Genomic DNA, 20451 nt, shown 5'->3' on the forward strand with positions numbered 1-20451 from the left:
GGGACAAGCTGGTCTCTTCCCCCTACCCATCCAGGAAGCCACACCAGGGTGACCACAGCTTAAGGGATGAACCTGAGGGTGAAGACCTAGGGACCCCAAGTGGACCTTGGGTCCAAGCCACAATCCGTCATGGGTTCACTAAGTTTGCTGTGGGGGCCCATGTGTGATGACTGACCCCTCCCCCAACAATGGCGGAAGTCTGCTTCATTTGTATTTCATTTCATTATGAGTTAAGTTCCACATTTTCCCCAATTTTTCTTTTGAGTAAATTGCATGTTGATGTACTTTGCCCATTTTCGTGATGGGTTTGCTTATTAATTCTTCAGAGCTCCTCGCTTATTAGGGAAATTAACCCTTTGTTACAGATTTTTACCCAGTCCCCACCCCCATTCAGTTTGTTTTATATGTGACTTTTTGTACAGTCCATTTTCCCCCCTTTGTGGCTTTTGGATCTTAGGTCATGCTTAGAGAGGACTTCTATAAACCAATGCTTTGTGAAAAGAGCCACTTTTAAGTACCTTTTTGTATTTAAACATATGTGATCAACCCACATTGAATTCATTTCTGTAGGGAATGAGGTAGGGATCCAGCTTAAATTTTTCCCCAAATGGCTAGCCAGTTTTAATACCATTGCTTTCTTTTTATTTGATAGCTCTTATTCCATTTTTCCTCCCAACTGAGGTATAACTGACAAAACTGTTAAGTTAAAGTGTACAATGTGATTTAATATACGTATATATTGTGCACCATTTCTTGAATAACCCCCCTTTCCCTCACTGATTTGAAACACTGCATTCCTAAATTTCCCCCATATACTTGAGTCCATATCTTAAAGAGCTGGACAGTCAAAAAACTATCACCTATTTTGGGGAGACCCTGGGTCAACAGGCACACGGTGTGACCCCGTATAGGGGCATAAGTTGGTAGAATCTTTGGATAGGGCAGCGAAGATCAGAGTGTAGAATTCTTCGACAGGGCTAGTGGTTTTCTGAGGCATGAGAGTGGGAGAAGGATGGGGTGGACATTTTGTGTTGTCTGCAAATTGTTTTCAGAAACCCAAAGATTAGCTCAACAAAAACCTGTAAGGGCAAGATTCTCCACCCACATATAACCTTGGGGCCTTGTCACCTCAACAGGTGGCCTCCCAACTTTTGATGCAGTCAAATCCATGAACAATGGGCGTTTGCTCAAAACCGCAAATAACCTACAGGAGCCATGTCCTTTGCTCACATTTAATTTTTATTTTGATTTTTTTTAATGCTCCACAAGACGATATTTATTTCATTTCTTTCTTTATTTCTGTTTGCTGCTGTTATTTTACTTACTGAAAGAGAGAGGGAACTTTTGTGGCCTTTTTCTTTTCTGTAGGCCGCCTTAAGCTTTCTAAATTTGGAATATATTTAAGCAAGCTGAAGGGAACAGGGATTTCGCCAATCACTCGAGGGGGAAAGGAAAGGTGGCTTTGTTAATCATGCCCTATGGTGGGTGATTAACTGCGTGTACAATTACGTTTCACTTTTAATTAACTGTGCTTAAGGCTTTAATTAAATTTGGGGGTTCCCTTCTTAGAGCAGCTCATACTGACGAAGGTGCATGCGCTGGATGATGTCACGGCAGTCGTTGAACACACGGCGAATGTTCTCCGTGTCCACAGCGCAGGTGAAGTGGGGGTAGCAGTAGTGGCGCCCATCTCCACTAGCAGTGCTGATTCTCTGTGGCACAAACATAGGGAAACACGGTCAGCGCCACCTCTGTAGAAACCTCCTGTCACTGACGGGGACACCGACCAAGGACTGTTGACCAGCTATGGTTAAAACAAAACCAAGTAAAGGGGCACAAACGCTCAACTTCACACCGGCCATCAGTGAGATAAAACCGAAGAACTGGATAGTTTAATCCCCAAATTTAGAATTAAGTAAACTTATAACCTTAAGAGGACAAGCAAAGAGAACTAAAGACAGTCTCTACTCACCAGAAATTCGTCGCGGATGAAGTACTTGGCCCGGGTCACGCGTGGGTCCTCTCCGGGCTCGGGAGTAGCTACAAAGAATATAAATATTTTGCTACTGAAGGTAGTTAAAAGGTTGGAGCAGAGCTAGAGCACTGGCATTATTGCAGCCCCTTCACTTCTTGGGTTTCTCCATATGCAAATGAGTGGAAATAAGGTTTCTTGCTTCCCCTACAGAGCATTTATAGTTGGGGGTGGGGGGGAAGATTTCTGTTCTTAGAGGTTGTTCATTTAGGTGATTTCTAAAATTCACCTAAATGAACAACCTCCAAGAATGGAAGTTTTTAACATGCATGACTGTATAGGGCCAGTAAGTTGAAACGTGTGCTAATCAACTGCAGAAGGCCATACGTACCATCCTCAGGAGTAGTGTAGCGAGCAAATTCTGGAAAGTAGTCCTCAATTTTCGATTTTCCAGCAAGGACTTTCTCAGCGAGCAGGTCTTGCTTGTTGAGGAACAGAATCACAGAGATGGTGCGCAGCCATCTAACCAAGAGGGAAGCAGGTTTAATCACTGCCCAGGAAAAGGAAGCATTCTTTCTGCAAGGGCTTTGGGATGCTTGCACGAGAACTTGCCCAAGATTCTTTTCCGTAACAGTGCAAAGACAGAGCCCTGAGATCAGTAATGGGGCTCCTGGGCGAGCAGCCGGGAGGGAACCAGGCAGTCACTCCACCAACCTGTTGTTCCAGATGCTCTTGAAGAGGTTCAGAGCCTCCTGCAGGCGGTTGGTCTGGTTGTCCTCCCGGATGACCATGTTGTAGCTGCTGCTGGCCACCACGAAGATGATGGCAGTCACATCTTCAGCAAAAAAGGCCATGCATGTTAGAAGCGAAAATGATCCTTAACAATTAAAAAAGCAACATATCCCTCAAGAGCAGAGAAGCCCACTGACTTCCATACCATTGAAGCATTGGATCCATTTGCGGCGTTCATCGCGCTGGCCACCCACGTCAAACATGCTGCAGCAGAGAAACAACACCAGGTCACTGCAGAGGGCTAACGCTGGTCCAGCACTCTAACCGCCAGAGGGAACACCAAGAGCCTATCATCTCCGTTTTTTAAAAGGGAACCATTCACTTACTGGAAGTTGACTTTGTCCACCTGGAACTTGGTCTCAAAGATTCCAGAAGTCAGGACGCGGCAGCGGAGCAGATCCTAAAACAAAATCTATGTCAACGGATCTCACCAACAGAAATATGAATAATCTCCAATCTGGAGCAAAAATCTTGACTATCTTGGAAAGAGGGCTCCAAGTCCTCTGCTTGTGAGAACCTTTGCATACCTGATCGCTGGGCACATAGTCAGCCTGCTTGATGACATCGATCTTGTCCAGGAAGCTGGGAGGAAAAGAAAGGCACAAGGGGGTGTTCAGAGAGCTTACGCCAACCTGTCCACTACTCCTGTCTCTCTACAAAGTCAAGCCAAATGGAAATGATCATCCCACCATTATACGGCATTAAGTTGGTGGGAATTTTGCTTGTGTTGGTTACATTTATGACTCAAAGCTTATGCCTTAAATTCTGCTTGTTCTAACCTTTCAAAGATAAACATATTTGGCTGACGAGTAGATCTAGGAATCAAGAACGAGGCTCTCAGGGCCCCTGGCCTACAGGTACAGCACAGAGCACTGGTTGGGGGTGGCTCTGGTCTTGTTTTAATTTTGAAAGGTTGGTTCTGTACAAATCAACCAGCAGAGGGCCCAAAATCAGGCACCTATCAGATTTTGTGCCATTTGATACTGATTGACTAAAAAGTTAAAGTTTCAGATTGTTTGGCTTGGGACAACATAATGGCAAGTAGTCTGAAAACTGTATACTTCCACATCATTCAGTGTTTTTAAAAAAAAGAAAAATGGCATATTTAAAAGAAGGATTATTCCCCCAAGGGACTAATGAAAATGAGATTGAGTTACTCAGCATGGGTATCCCTTCCTTCTACTTTTTAAGAATGTCAGTTATTAAAGAGAACAAAAGAAGCTGCCACAAAGGGCCCTTTTTGTCCTAACCACACCGAACAGGAAACAAACATGAAGTTCCCTTCCGTTCTATTTGGTCCATGAAATAGAACGCTCCAGACATGAAACTTTTAGTTTTCAAAAAAAACCTCACACCATCCAGGTTGTGGGTCCTCCTCTGGGCGGGCAGCAGGCACAGCAAGGGGCCTGGGGTCTTGGAGACTACCGTCCATGACAAGACGGTAGTCTTGACAAGAAAGCTCTCCGTGGAGAAGCGCTGTTGCCCACCTCCCTCTCCACAGCTCTAACTTTTCCCAAAGCAAAAAAATCTCTTGTTGGTGTTGCTCGACTAGACACACCTAAGGAAAAATCACTTTGGAAAGACTAGACTTCTAAACTAATGTGGAATATGTTAAAACCGGCTTTTTGGGGTAGGGGTGGGGGAGCTGGAATTGTTTTCAAGTGGGCTATCAGAAAAGAAAAATCACAAAGGGAGAAAAGTCTATTTAAAGAAATTCTATAAGTTTTTTTTTCCCCCTTCCTTTTTACCAGTTTCGAGTCAGTCTGGCTCGGAGGATACACTAACTTGCCCAATCAGTCTTACATTACAGCACCAGGCCAGAAATAGCTCCCCAGCCGCCCTGGCCTCCAGCGCGTTGCCATGGCAACCGAACCACAGTTCTATAAATAGATCATCAGCACCAAATCTTGTGAGAGAGACATCTGGACTGGGGCCAGCCAAACCCCAGCTCAACAAATAAAAACAGGCGGCTTAAGAAATGGGCAAGGCACCAGCATCTCAACTTTAACATAAAGGCAGTCAGACCAGAAACATCCTGGTCAGTGCACAGGCAAGGCTGTTTCAATCGTCCCACCAGGGAAGACATTTTAAAAGTTTTAAGCTCTGTTGTTCTCCTTTTCTCCGAGTTTCCTTAAAAACTTTCCATAAACGGTGCAAATGTTGCCATTTTCAGATAAAGTTGCAGGAGTAATTTAATGTTGCTCAAAAAAAAATCTTTTAAATGGTGTGAGATTAAAAAAAAAAAAAAAAACCTGGCTAAATTGTTCATTAATGAAGTTAATACACCCTACACCCGCTTCCACAACAGTCAACACTGGGATGGCCCAACTCTCCTAATCTTGTACCTGTACTTCTGACTTGGATCCAAAATACAAAACGCAAACAATTCCAGGATTTCCATTTGTTTTGCGTTACTATAATTAGCACTTCCAGCTTTTAGTTCAAACTTTTGTGAAAATCAGGCACTTTGTTGAAGAGGGGGTGGGGGTGGGGGTCACAGGGACTGGCCACGATGGACTGTTTTTCTGTTCCTTGAAAAAATATACAAATTTGCTTGCATATTAAACCATGAAATGGCTCTCTATGTGACCACTGAAAATCATCAGATGCACCTTCCTATGGGAAAGCAGAGGCAGCGAGCGAGAACCCACAGATCCACCAGCCCCTAACCTGTGATCTGCGGGCGCATTCTAGGCAACTCGCTTTGTGTGCTGCCTGATTGCTGTTACCTCCTCCTCCCTCCTATTTATTCAACTGGTTTTCACAATAAGTTCCTCAGGCTTAGGGCTCCCAAGGAATGCAATTTTAGCTTTTTGCCAGCCAGCCTGGTACCTTGGTCCTGATGACTTAATATTTTCTATAGCAAACTCGTTTCTGAGTTTCAGCTACTTACATGAGAGACTGCAACATCACACATACCTATTGTACCCCCGAGTCACAAAAGACACTCTAACTTCAGAATATCATAAGTGAGACCACTTTGTGCCACATCAGCAAACAAAAGATTTCTTTAAATTTTTTTTATGGCTCTGACCACCATATATTTACGCTATCATGTACAGGATGAGGGAGGGCGTAAACTATTTACAAGGCAACTTCCCACATGTGTGCCATGTTCACTGGAAGAGAGCCCATGAAGGGACAGAGTGAGGACCCATGGGGGGGAGCACCCTTGAATTAAGGCCCCGTATGAATGAATAAGGATAGGAAATGAAACTCAACACAAGGCCCAGCTCCAGAGGAACATGCCCTAGTAATACTGGACCCTGGCAGCTACTGGAGTCACTTACCTGACAGCACAAATAGCAAAGCAGTTCTCAGGTACCAAGGAAGGGGGTGCATGTGTTTGTGCTTTCTGTTCCTCTGTTTTTAAATTACAGCAATAAAATATAATACTTCTATATGATCCCCAGTGTGAGAGCTGCCCTATCTCCCTAAATGCTTGGAGGTCAATTCACTTAGTTACTTCAAGCTAATTAATTATGACCATCACTTTATTGCAAGTAATTATCATTTTGCTCTAACAGGCATTAATTGTTCATATAAAATAATGTCACTGCACTAAAAAGTACAATTAAGGGCTTTATAAAACAAGTGAATCAGACTAGAACTTTCTAACGGCAGGTGGGAATAACTGGCTGGCTTCTACAAAAAGAACTCATTTGCAAGTAACTTTGAAAGCGAGAGTCGAGGTTTTTGGCATCTTCTCTGTTTGTGCCTGTGTCCTGTGAGGTGGGGGAGCATCGACTTACTACTGGGCGCAGTCGATCAGCTGGTACTCGTTGGAGCGCTCGTAGCAGGCACGCACTCCCTCGTCCTCCCACAGAGCCTTGGCGTGCTCGTAGAATTCCTGAAAGTGAACCCGGGAAAGAACGTGTCAAGATACGAGCTTGCACCAGTTCAAGAACACCGTCATCAGAACTCGGAGACCCTAGTTCACGATATGACCAACAGTGGGTGTGATGCCCAATTACAAGCCAAATTAAGGAATTAATTCACCTGGAGAACTTTCATTCAACCTGTTAAACATATTAAAAAGTTGAAGTATTTAATTCCTGCTGATCTCCTCTTATTGGCAATTACTGGTCTTGGGTAGTTTTCCTCCTATATTTTTTGGGGGGCGGGGGAAGGGGACAATAACTACTGACTGATTTTGTTTCCTCAGGAAAGAATAGGAAGAATATATGCTAATCTGTTAGGAGAACATGTCAATGAATGATTCAGTGTTGTGAAAACAAGAAATTTCATTTGTAGGAAAATCTGAATTTTACCAAAAAATATTACAGCAGATCTCTTTATTATGCCTTTTGTCAGTTTTTGTGGGAATCCGTGTTTGTGTATTCTAAATGGGTTTGGCTGTAAACCTTTATTAGTGGGAAAGCAGTATTAATAAGTAGGGCTAGGTAAACCTTTTTTGGCAAATCTGGCCTCGCCAGTGCCTGTCCCTGTGTGGAAGGTTGTATAGGAAGAAGCAAATAACCTCGGAGTTGTTTTAAATCCACTAGGTCATGATTCACATTTCATTGGAACATAAAAACATTTTTAATTATATGGGGGCAATCTTCCCTTACAAGGAAAGAGGAGGTTTTTCTCCAATATGAATTTATCAAGAGAAGGATTAAAAGTAGGTGAGAACATAAAGTTCAGTTATCAGTAGGACTAATAAAAGTTTACTGTTCTGGGGCATTTTTAATAGACTGCCACTTTTTCTTCTCCTGTTAGAAATATAGAACCATATTTCACGAAAAAGTCTGTGCGTTGTACTGTGTATATTGTGCTTACTGCTTGAATTTTTTTCAGACAAATGCTATTTATAAAAATTTACCTAGCCATATTTAATGATACTGCTTTCCCGCTAGTTTAAGTTTACAGCCAAACCCATTTAAAATACACAAACACGAATTCCCACGAAAGCCTGACAAAAGGCAACAGTAACTCATTGTTTTCACTGTAGACAAGTCTCTTCCTTCTAGGCCTTATAAACTCACACATCTTTCCATCTTGTTTCCCGTTCCCTCTTATAAACGCTTCTTCGCCCACAAAGGGGTCAAAATGTATGTGCCCGGGCACGGGCAGTTTTGTGTTCCCTAAAAATATTTCTTTATGGAGCAGACAAATCTTTCCAAACAGTGCCATGCACGCAGCCAGGGAGCACAGAAGAAAATCTGAGTTACAATTTAGATTAAGTCTTTTTTTTTTAAATAATGAGAATAGATTTCATTTGCCCAGAGGCATGGACTACTTTTAAAAATACCTTAATAAAGGTTAAATAGTAAACTGTTTAAGATAAGAATATCAGAGCTGGCATTTCATTTCTGCATTCCTTGGTATCTTAGGATACTTTCAATTAACTGGACAATTAGCATTTGTCTGCCATATTTAACAGAGTTTTGTCTGTCACAAGATGTGTATGAGGGAACAATTAAGGCTACCACAACTCATGACTTTTTCCATCATAAAAATTTATAATCTAATAAAGCAAGAGTTTTAATATTAAAATGTGATGTTTACTTGTGGGGACGAGTGAGCCAAGATTTACAAGGGGTGATAGAATTTTGCTCATCCATCTTGAGCAAAGCCCTAATGATCATTAGTGATTCTTTTTTAAACATTAAGCATCCTTACAGAATTAACTTTCCTAAGAGTCAATACCACTGTGTTTTGCCGAAGTGTGGCTTGACACCAGTGTGCCTGTGTGATGTACGGAGGTGACTGGTGAGCAGAGCTCCAACCTGGTGGCTCGTCACCTGTCCTGTCTGCGGTGCAGGGGAGGGGTCCGAGGCCGCATGTTTGAGGTCTTAGCTTACGGGAGGGAAATCGAAGTCGGGCACGTTCATCACGCTCAGAATGTAGTCCACTCTGAACTGGTTCTCAGGGTTGGCCAGCTCCACAGGGGGCACCAGGTTGCTCATGGCGGCCACAATGGTCTGAAAGGGATTTAGCAAAGTGGTCAGGGGGATGGCACTGTCTGAAGGGGAGGCTAAGAGAATGAGAGAGGACCCGGGCACCTACTTCAATGGCCTCTTTCAGGTTGTTTTTGATGTCCTGCACCTTCGTTGCCTTCTCACTACAGTGGGATTGAAAAGAAAAAAGAAAATCATATTGCAACACGTCAACTAGCAGTGTCACTTTAGCCAAGATATTCCAACTAAAAGCATAGTATTCTGTTCTTGAAGGAGTTGTGGGTTCAGATATGTGCAGAGATTGGAGGTTCCTGGATAAAGGTGGTTTCAAATTATAACCTCCCAAATGTGTCCCAAGGACACACCCGATTTGGGGCAGATTAGCAAACTGGCATCGAGATAATGATCAAGGCTACTGTACCGAAGTCGGACGTGTTCATTTACTGTTTCAGAAGTGGTTCCATCTACTTGAAGCCCCCACTGCACACCAACGCTTCCTAAAAGGTTCCTATGCGCCCTTAACGACATCCCTGTTTTTGGGGGGAGGGTGGGGTACCTCATTGTGGGGTTGGGGAGGAGAAAGTTTCCTGGTTCGACTTGGGGCTTACTCCACCACTGGGCAGTATGCTGAGAACCAGTGAGTGCAGGGGGTGGTGTCAGTTACAGATTTCAGGGCTTCTGCGGCCCTGTTATTTACTTATTTAAATAGTCATCGTGTGTCTGTCACTGCAGTCAGCAGCAACGAATGACGTTTCTAGTTGATGATGTTAATACACACCGATCCCTTGAGGTGAACAGGAATAAACATTCTGCCTCTGGAAGTCTTTACGATCTGGGACTTATGCACAGTGGGGTGTGGGGGGGTCCCTCTGTTAGGTAGAGATTAGAGGTTTTGTGGCTTCTTAATTTTGATTTTAACTTGGACATACAGGATGGCCTGTGTGGTGTGTGTAACGCTCTATGTTCTGTCACTGGGACCACAAGGCCACACCCTTTGGCTTCTAGGGTCCCCTGATGGAATGTTTGTACCCGGTGACATCAACAAAAATGCTGTGTCTTGCAGAAACTGCCCTTCACCTGAGGCACAGCCAGGGAAAATTCCTGAGTTTGTGTTTTTAGGGGATAAGGACACTTTGCTTGGGGTATCAATCGTGCCACATCCACGCACCCTGCCTCACTTCTTGGTTTTGCAGTGGGGGGAAATGGAACCAATCTGCACAACACACCTACTGTGTATTAGGCCCTGGGACGTGACTGTCACGTGGGACTAAGGTGCTAGCCTAACAGGGGGAGAAACTGAGGCTGAGAGAGGGCAAGTCTGAGCCACGAGGGAGGAGAAGGGACAGAGCCTATTTCCTGCTGTGTGTAACTCAAAAAAAATTGTGCGATTCTCAATTTTTGAAGCATTCACTTGGTTGATTCACCTAGAGTCATAGGATGCAGGTAGAAATTCAATACGTAACCCCTCTGGAGAAGAACACAACAGAACATCAACGTAGAGGAAATGCCAAGGGGATTAACAGCACCTGCAGCCCGGCCGAGTGGTTCTTGGGGCCTGGGAAAGGTAGATCTCGGGGTGCGGGGATCACTGAGGGGGTCGTGTGCTCACCTGCCAACAGCCCTGCCCTGCGAAGAACCTGGTCTTTCCTTATTCAAATCATTTTAATAGCTAATATTTCCTGAGCATTTTATTCTTTCAAAGTAAATGTTTGCATATTTATTTGAGGGGTGGCCCTCATTTTCTAAATGATCTCACTTCACCTATTTCCAGGATCAGCCCTCTGTTAATCGGCTGTTGAGACACTGCTCCTTTTATATGGGAATAAGGAGTTTAGAGGTGCTGTTCTTGTCAGCTCTTGAGGGTGTGCATGTTTTGGGGTGGGGGGTGACAGATGGTACCAGAAACCCCCTCATGGCCATCTAAATAAAAGTGCTGTGAGTCAGGAGAACTTGAGAGCAGATATGACAGCGAGGGGTGTGCTGCAAACCAGAAGTGGGGAATTTGTGCCCACATCCGAAGTCGGACTCCGGCCCCCAGACTCAACACAGCCACTTGATATTTAAAGGGACCGGGAGTCCTGACCACTAAGTGGGCTTTTTGGCTCTGCGTGTGCAGAATTGAAGCTCGTTTCTGAAATTAGGACTGATGTCCAGACTTGGTGCTGTAGTCTAAAATCAGTTATTTAGACGTTCGAGTTTTAAAAGGACGTTTGTTTGTCCCTAATGTTCACTTATGAATTTAAATTTACCTAAAACTCCATAGGACAAACCCATTCCCATTCATTAAAAACAGGCTCCATTTCCATGGTAATGCGAGCCATTAACCTTTGGTTTTAAGGTCCCACAATAGTTAAAACTTAGATATGTCCGAGTATTAAATACCCAAATGTACATATGGCAGGAGAAAAGTATTTCCAGAAACGAGGTTCGTTCATTCAGTTTGACATTCTGGTCTAAGCAGTAGTATGATTGGAAAACTTCCAGTCTTAGATACGGATATTTTGAGAACATGTTCAGTATTCATCTACGTATGTGAATAGGTGTGGGAGTGTATCAAGTATAAAACATCTAAAATAGAAATCTGAAATCTAATTCGGGTGTGTAACACTAAAACGTAAAATTCTTCCATTGAAGCCACTACTACGTAGACGGAGCCATTATACTGGGGGCTGGCAGGTTTATCATCATTTTTACTATGGCTTAATGAATTTAACACTGATTGTGAAATTTAAAGAAAATTTCTCAGACGTCTCTGAAGTACTTAAAGCCAAAATATATATCAATTGCTAGAATTCTGATGGACTAAAAAACTGGGGCTGGGGCTGGAAGTACGTTTAGGATATTCCAGCCCCCTGCAATTCCTCCCCTAAGTATAAAACAGATTAGCTGGGTTCGAATTTTAGGAGCCACCCCCCTACCCCTTGGGCTAACTAAGTGGTAGGGGAAGGCTATGCCGTACTAAGTTTCATTCAGTTCTATACCTTTATCTTTGTGCTTTTGTGGGAAAAGACAGACAAAAGAAGAAAGACAGAAGACAGACGCAAGATACAGGGATTGCTGAAACATGCAGAGAATTTTTATTTATCACGTACGTTAATACTTATATTTACTTGTAGAACAGAGTCACAGATAGAAGTGCAGGCAAGGTGTTAGTAGGGTTCAAGGGTCTAGCACAGCTTCTAGTACACAGTAGGTTGTTCAATAAGGACTTGTCATATTTCTCAAATGCCAACTTTTGGTACAGTAAACTGTCAATCACTTTTTACGTAGATGCCTTTTTTGGACTGTTGCTACACTACATTTTTGCCAATTAAGGATTTCATTCCGTTTTTTTTTGTTCCAGTTATCTTTAGAGGTTAGGTGGTAGGGCCCCATCCCCCCTCCCCCCCGACAACAGAATATTATTCTTATTAGAAGTTCCTAAGACCAGGCAATTCCAGCATGCAAAGTGTGATAGGACATAGCCGGGAAGATGAGAAACTGTAGCCATCATCTAGGGATAATATATTCTAAAAAAAACAGATGAACAAACATGTGTCAGTTACTTTGTCCTGACCCCAATATCCTTTGCCCCGCCCCTCCCCAGCCACAGAAGCTATTTCTTTGAGATGCTCTAGGCTAGGTCAATGAGCTCTGCATGTTCTCATGAGAAATGGCTGCTCCATCACTGCATGCTGAATATGCAAGCAGAGCCAGAATGGGTTACCTGGCATGCGTGTGTGTGTGTTTGCATGTGATGAGTAGGGGGGATGCAGGAAGTGGGAAAAAAAATTGATAATGAATGGAAAAAAAAAAAAAGATGGATGCCATCGTTAATTTCCTATCCACTAGCTAACATAAAATACCTTGAATAAAAATAAATTTGATAATTTTTAAAAGACCAAAGGCTTTTCGAGATCATTCTGAACAATGACCTCCTCCAACGGGCCGAACTTTTTTTTCAAAACTCAGGACAGTGCGGCACCATGTATTTTAAGAGGTAAAGTATTATTTTTTTCAAGGAGGTCTGAAATTTTAAAATCAGACCAACCATTGATGAAATGAAATTTAGTAGACAGTTTTAAAGACACGTAGCCAATTCAAATGGAGAGCTGGGGGGAAACAGAAACCATGTGGAAAAACATCAATTCTCAAAATCCTAAACCGATCATCTAACGCTGAAATCCATAACTTTCCCCCAGCTGGATCTAATTATACTTTAAGGATGGCCAAAAAAAATTGTTTTGCACTTCACGTGCTTTGAAATATTAAGACATCGTCTGTGTCATTTGCAAACGTATACCAAGATGGCTGATGGCCCTTAAATGACTTGTGCTTTCTTCCCAGGTCTCTGCCCTCAGTTTCCCAGTATGATCTTCATGTTTGTGTGTGTGTTAGAAAGGTTTTCTGGTTTGAATGTGCCTACCCATCGCTGTTGCTCCTTGCAGCCTGCGGGTCCTCTTCGCCGCCCCTTTTAAAGAGAGATTGAAAGCTCACCTAATCTGCAAGGCACGGCAATGTCACAACACCCCACACAGCCTCTCTACACTCCTAAACGAATGGCCACCATCCTCCCGTTAATTCGTAGGTCTCCTTTCTGGCTACATTGGAATGTCAACTGAGACTGCAGGCCTTGGAGGGAAGATCCCACACCTGTGCTGCTGCACCAGCAGAGCCCTCTGGAGACTCTGGTCGGGTACAGAAGGGACAGATAATTATTTTCTTGTGCTTTCACTAAATGTACATGCATTAGGGAGCTAAAGCAGGGATTTATCTCACAATTCTTTTGAGAATATAGGAGTCCATGAGGCTCCTAATTCTCCCAGATCTCAACCTTCACAGTTGTTGTATCTGAACACACGAAGGCATGGGTGATTTCTGCCCATGATTTCCTGGTGCAATATTAATGACCTCCCTTCTTCCAGTTGGGGAAACTACTTATAAAATGTTTTTATTTATAAATAATTGTTCCCCATAAACTGTCATCACTTAAAACTGTACCTGGACTATGAGGCAGCGGAAAAAAAAACCCCACTCAAAACCCAAATCTTCACAAATGGTAGGAATTCTTTCCTGAAGGTGGGAAGGGCAGGATGGCTAAGCCTTCTATGTGGTTTTGTAATTGATTAGCTTATTAGCTCAACCAAGGTTAATGGTACTTTTTTCTTCTGGCACTAAATGTAAGGAAGAGAGTTAGCTTTGTGTTAGGAAAATCCACACCTGACCTCTGTATTTCTGAAGGTCAGATTAATATTACACGTTACTCTAAAAATGTAATTGGCACGGCAGTCTGCGGATAGTTAAGGCAAATTTAATAGCTCAGCCCAGCCCTAACAAAGCGCACATTTACGGGAGCAAGGAGGCAAAGGCCCTGGCACCACGCAGAAACACCCTTTAGTGGATGGATGTCATTTCATAGGGAATTCCTAGTTAAGAAGAAAACCGAGATTGTTGCAATACCGCAGTGAGGAAAAAGAAAAAAGGAGGCTCAGCTGACGAGATAAAAATAAGGTTTCTAGACTCACATGAAGAATTCCCCTGTATGTCACTTTCACAGGCTAAATTTAACATCCTTGGAGATTACCTATGGCTTCCTCTACAAAGCAGGCAAACTGGGAATGTCGCTTCCTCTTTTCAAAAAGAAAATAGAAAAGAGAAGTTCTGGTTTAAATGCCTTGTCTGCATTACGGACCGGCTTACTTAGGGAAGAGAATCCTTTCTCTAAAAATTAAAAAATTTTAGGGCAATCTGTAGAGTAATAAAACTCTAAGTAAATTATTTCAAGGGTGTCCTATCTTCCCTCAGACTCGAGCTTAGGTAAACAGTGGCCGCTACATCCTTTTAAAAATGCTAGCCATGTCCAATTTTAATCAAAATATTTATCTAGAGAGTACATGGTCAAATTATTTTTGCTTAACTAGCCTCATGAAGAAGCACTGTCTAGCAAGTTGGAGGGGAAAAAAAATGTGCAAGATTTTTTTTTTTTAAACTACAAATTCATAGCTAGAAGTCTGTTTCAGGCTTTTTGTTTATTGACGGATGACAATCTCTGGTGGCAGGGCTTTATTGAAGGGTGTGTCAGGAATTAAGAATTTCAGAATTGGCTTGTGACAAGGCGACTTATTTGACAAAATGTATGTGCATATTGATAATTCCAATTCTTCTGAATTCACAGTTAAAGCATAAAAAGCACTCTAAGCTAAAATGTCCATTTGTTTAGGTGATGTCATCCTTTTCTTACCCCCTCTTATCTAAGAAATTCTAGAATTTTCCATAAAGAGCAGCCTTCGGCACAGGTCTTTTACCTCTAAGAGGTGATAAAATTCATCTTTGTTTCCCGGTGCCTAGTGCATAGCAGGCGACAGTATACGGTTTTTTATTTGTTTGTTTTTGGTTTCTTTGGTGCATAACTGAATTAAACTATGCCGTTTTGACCCAATCTCCCCTTTTTAAACTAAAGGGAATACAACTGAGGGATAAATAACTGAATTCAGGTTTAAGAAAGGGAATGGGACTGCTAAGCAGCTAGTAATTGCAAACTAGTGCCTTCAGGTGTTTGTAATCTACTGGGGTTAACTGCTCTCACACCAGTGGAAACAAGCTGGTCAATTTAGCTTTTTCTGTTTCACACATTTTGTTACATGAGAATGAGGGAGGGACCCATTTGGAGTCTGGGGAGAAAAGCCAATTGCCTGATTCTATTGAGCCCCCACCCCTGTTTGCATTCTTCATGGCAAGCATGACGCCATATTTATCTTTTACATCCCTAATATATGTGCTCTCGTTTAGTCTTTATTTTCATTGCGGTATCGTCCGATTGTCCCATACCAAGATGCCTAGAAGGACTTCTCAAAGGCAAAAATCCTCCTTGAACCGGCCAGAAGTACTTAACTCCCAGTTTTTCGATCATTTAAATGTCTCCTTTTCGAGTCTTTAGGCAAGACTATTGATTTTTACAAAGGGAAACAATGATTTGCCCATAATGTTAATTCCAAAGGGGACTGGGATAAGGAATTATTAACAAGGGCTGCCTCTTCCAACTTTGTTTTATGTGAGAATATTACTGAAACAGTGTTTCCATAATGGTTTAAAACATCCTGCACCAGGGTGCAGTGATCTGCTGGGGCGGGAGGACCCCACTCTGCAGGGCTTGCCCGGCAAAGTTGGGAGGGGGGGCACCCAGCCAGTGTCAGCCGTGTTGGAGACCCCATTGCACCAAAATCTGCGGGCAGGTCTGCGGCAATCTGTCACGGGGCCAACCAGGAGATGTTTTACAAGAACCCTGGTGCTTTATTATTATTATTTGTTGCTGTACTGAAGATTAAAAGGGGGGGGGGAATATCCCTAACAAGCTCTTCCCCAGACTTTCTAATATGTAGGCTGAAAAAATTAAATGAAAATGGGCTGCCCAGCCCCCCAACCCTTCCTAAACTTCCTAAAGGTTAGTACCAAATGTGTTCCTCCTCCTGTGCCCCTGCACAGATATGACACTTACTCTCCATTAAACCCATTAACATGCAGGATCCTCATTTGCTTCACAATGGTGCTTTTACCAGATTCTCCAGCACCTAGAAAATGAAAGTAAGTCTCAGGTTATGAAGGAGGCATTTCACACACTTTGGGCAGGGAGAGCACTGCTGTTTTTTCCATAGAAGCAACACGCAAAAAACAAACAAAATAACAGACTTGCAATTTTCCTTGACATTTCGGCGCAGAGAAAGTGAATTAAATGTCCAGCTCTGTGTCTACCTGCAGTATTTCACCATCAGAACAACAAACAAGAATTAAAGGTTTTGCTGTTTTTAGGTGTCTTTTTTTTTTCTTTTGGTTGTTTTAAAATTTTTGGGGTGGGCAAGCAAAGGGGCAAAGAGAGGGAATGACGCAATTTTGTCATTTGAGGGGGAAAAAGAAAATTGAAGCTAAAACTGTGAAACTGAATCCTTGAAATGGGAGCACTCACTGGTAAAATGTGCACATGAATGAACATAGCTACATAATTCATTGTTTGTCAGATGTTTCATGGTTAAAATACCCAGGATTCACAAACAATGCCCAGACACTGCAGTCTCCTCCAGATCACGTTCTGACGCAGCACTAAGCTCATCAACATTGTCACAATGCAGCTTCTTTCCGTGCAGGTTTCTCTCCCCTTGGGCTACTTAAAAATCAACCCCTAAAACCCCAACATTACAGTTTATCTACCCTCCTTTCCCAATTACTTCCCTCTGTATACAACAACCATATTGCTGGGGAAAATGGGAGACCATCAATTTTCTGTTACCTTCTGGAAAAACATTTTAATATCAAATGTAGTGCTTGAAAACAACCATATTCACATGTAGCAATGACTGTAAGGAGCATTAAAAGGACAAGACTTTAATCACAAGGAAAAATATTCCTGGAAACCACTGAATTTTCAGATCCCAAAGCCCTCCCCAACTAAAAGAGTAAGAAGGAACACACGCCTCCATTTTAAATCACCTTTCATTTGTAAAAATATATTTTATGGAAAAAAAAAAAATTTTCACCAAGCTAGAAGGAGGATTGCTATTTTTTCATTTTCTTTTCTGCAAATGCACACTCTCTCCAATAAATAATCCTTGTGTGAACAGTATTTTGCCCTCCTCCCACACAAACCTGTTTGGTTTTTTTTACCCCTCTTTTTCACTTTTATTGTTTTGTTTTACTTCCTAAAGAGCAGAGCATTCCTCCTTCTCTTGCCTTCTCACAAGCTGTAATCAATATCTGTAAAAGTTAAAATTAGTTTCCACAGAAACATTGATTTCAAAGCAAACACTCTATCTTAATGAGCCTAGCTCTCATAAATTAAAATATTAAAGGCACTATTAAGAGATTCCATGAAGAGAATACATAATATCAGAATCTCCAATATTCTTACTTCAGAATTGTTAAAATTTGTGACACCTCTCTTTTACAGGCACAAAGAGATCTGTGCCTCAGTTTCCACATTTATGAAATTAAGAGAACTGGGCTGAAAAAATCTTTTCAAGATCTTTTTGTGGTACTGTAATTCACTCAATTTTTATGTCATCAAATTACGATGGATTAAAAAGAGGATTCTGGGCATCATTATGTTTCCTGTGTGTGTGGGGGGGGTGGGGGGGAGGCATTATTTGGTGAGAATCACCATTTGAAAATGCAAAATGCGTGGCAGTGGCTTGAGGTGCAGACCACTGCGCCAGGGGCTGTCAATAAATAGTGATAAAATGTAGCCATATGGACCAGGGCACTGAGGAAGATTAGGCCACAGTGATGCAAGGTGTGATCTGAGTAACAGTCTTCAATTTTAAGTGGAGACTTTGGGATCACTGTGCAAAGGTGTTAGAAATTTAAGGTACCATTAGCATCACACTTGTTTTCAATTAGTATTCAGTTAGCAAGACAGCACTCCTAAGAAAGATTCTAGACTTTTCTAGGCTTATACTTTGAAATCACTTATATGCATATTAATATTCACACAGCATAATTCCACCTTTAGAAGTTTTAGACATGACCTCAACATATGTACTATTTAATTACTGAAATGGCAAATGCATAAAACACCAGAGAGACGTATTTTCCCTTAATAATTTTCTGCTTTACATAAATCTGGGCCCAGGAGAACAAAGACATGACCCATCCGAGAAAAGCAAACCAAACACCACCACAAATAAAAACCAGCCTTTTACATTTTATTCTTTATAATCAAGCATTTTTGTTGAAATCTGACCATGAACTAGGTCTTAACCTAGCAAATCCACAAATTAACTCAGATAGCCAAATTACTAAGGAAGTAGAAAACTTCCATACTAATTAATGCTTGGGTTATCTTCTGGTCATTTCAACAATTTCTTTTATGTTTCTTTTGTTTGTTTTTTTCCCCAAAGCAGCACCTTTAAGAAAAAAGGAGAAAAAGCCATCTCCTTACAGTTAACAATCGCCACCCCCCTTTTTTTTGGCCAAAGAGGAAAAACCGCAATCAAAAGAGAAAACCCAAAACTAAACAACCAAATGGCACTTGACAAACTAATTAATGTCTTTTCATCTCCTTCCACCTGGAAAAAAAGTCTTCTCCTTAAAACCCTCTCAATCCCCCCTCCCACCTTGAAAAGGACAAAAAAAAACGCCATTTCCAGACCAAGAAGCCATTTACAGACAAATGTCATTTTCCAGTTCTATCTGATTTGTGAATGTCTTTTTTTTTCTTTTTTCACAAAGCACTCTCAATGTGGCCGACTAACAGGAAAATATGTGTGTGTTAAGGGTTGGGGGGGCGCTGCTGCGGGAGGGGGGCATCTGCTACAATTAATTCTCTTCTTTGCTTTTCAAAAAGCCTGCATGTCTGGAAGGGGAAAAAAAGGTCATACTGTAAAAATGACGTGTCATTTGGCTTCACTGGGCACTTAGCGTACTAACTCCATTTTTTTTTTTTTTTTGGTCTTATTTTATTTGATTCTCCTTCTCTTCCTTCCACGGCCCGGCCCGGCCCGGCCCGGCCCGGGACACGTCTGCTCCGCGCACACAGCCTGTCCTGCCCGAAACGCACCAAGTCGCGCCCAGCGGCCGCCGCGCTCCCTCCCCCCCACTCCGGCGCCACGACTCGCCCGCGCCCCCTCCCCCTCACTGCACCACCTTTACCACTCCGATCCCTTCCGAGGGGCTGATGTCACCCGCCCCCCCACTCTCCTCGGCCATTCCCCCGCCAAAGCCTCCCCTTGCCGAGGCCCCCTCAGCCACCGCGGCGCCCCCCCCCGCGTCACCCCCTCCTCTTCTGGCCCCTTTCTTTCTCCTTTTCCCTCTCCCAACAAATCACACACCCCACGGAGGCGGGTCCCCCTCCCTCTGCCCGCCACCCCATTTCCTGTCCCCGAAACCCTCTTTTTGTCGCAGTCTCCCGAGCCCTGTGGGACTCCCCCTCCCCCTCCCCAACACGCACCCAAACCCCTGGCGTCGAGTAGGCCTCGCGGAAAAAGAAAAAAGAGCGAGGAGGAGGGCGAGAGAGCGAGGGAGGAAGGGCGGGCCAGGGGAGAGGGACCCGCGCCCGCGTCGCCACGGCCCCCGCCCCATTTTGAGCCCCCGCCCGGCCGAATCTGCGCCCTGGGGTCCCCCTTCCGGCCTCGCCCCCCAGAGACAGAGCCCGCGAGCGGGCAGCGGGCTCGGGAGCGCGCGCCCGGGGCGGGGGGCGGGCTCGGCGCGCGCGGCCTGCGGGGCGCCCCGAGGGGCCCCCGGGCCGGGCCGGGGCCGGCGCCCCCCGCCCCGCCCTTACCCAGCAGCAGCAGGCGGTGCGTGGCCCGGTAGACCTGCTTGTCCTTCTGCAGCTGCTTCTCGATCTTTTTGTTGGCCTCGCGCTGCGCCTTCTCCTCGTTGCGCTGGTCCTCGGTCTTACTGTTTCCGAGGCAGCCCATGGCGGCGGCGGCGGCGGGGCGCGGGGCGCGGCCGGGCTGCGGCGGCGGCGGGGCCGGGCGCGGGCGGCCTCACGCGGGCCGGGAGGGCCGGGGCAGCGCCGGGCGGGCGGGCCGGGCGCGGGCTCGGCTCCTCGGGGAGGAGCGCGCGGGGCGGACTGCGGGGCGCGGGCCGCGCGAGGGGAAGGTGGTGTCGCTCGGACCGAGGGCAGCGCGCAGCTCCCCGCCCCTCGAGCCGAGGCCGAGGGGGCTGATGGCCGCCGCCGGGCCGAGGCGGACCAGAGCAGGAGCTGCGGGAGCTGCTGCCGCCGCTGCCGCCGCCGCCGCTCTTATTGCCTCGGCCCGAGCCCCGCCGCCGCCCCGACCCAAAACGCCGCGGCGGGCGGGGGGAGGCGGGGGGAGG

General features: G+C 44.3%; 1 protein-coding gene across 11 annotated transcripts in view; it reads right to left on the reverse strand.

The window, feature by feature from the left end:
* Positions 1-1220: 1220 nt before the first annotated feature.
* Positions 1221-20451, reverse strand: part of GNAS (GNAS complex locus) — a 65678-nt gene continuing 46447 nt past the window's right edge. For 2 of the 11 annotated variants that reach the window (XM_014787308.2, XM_087445058.1), the window contains exons 2-13: positions 16142-16214; positions 13073-13117; positions 8777-8831; positions 8572-8691; positions 6517-6614; positions 3292-3346; positions 3091-3164; positions 2910-2968; positions 2687-2807; positions 2364-2494; positions 1973-2040; positions 1221-1712 (exon numbers count right to left, since the gene is read on the reverse strand). In XM_014787308.2, the coding sequence (XP_014642794.1) occupies positions 1566-1712; positions 1973-2040; positions 2364-2494; positions 2687-2807; positions 2910-2968; positions 3091-3164; positions 3292-3346; positions 6517-6614; positions 8572-8691; positions 8777-8831; positions 13073-13117; positions 16142-16214 (1046 nt within the window). In that variant the 3' untranslated portion in view covers positions 1221-1565. Of the gene's footprint in view, positions 1713-1972; positions 2041-2363; positions 2495-2686; positions 2808-2909; positions 2969-3090; positions 3165-3291; positions 3347-6516; positions 6615-8571; positions 8692-8776; positions 8835-13072; positions 13118-16141; positions 16215-19912; positions 20276-20451 lie in introns of those variants that run through there. The other 9 variants (XM_014787307.2, XM_087445057.1, XM_014787309.2 and 6 more) reach the window with 7 other exon arrangements.

This window comes from Ceratotherium simum, chromosome 21 (assembly GCF_057802395.1).
Source record: "Ceratotherium simum simum isolate JZ-2026a chromosome 21, ASM5780239v1, whole genome shotgun sequence".
NCBI classification, from domain to species: domain Eukaryota; kingdom Metazoa; phylum Chordata; class Mammalia; order Perissodactyla; family Rhinocerotidae; genus Ceratotherium; species Ceratotherium simum.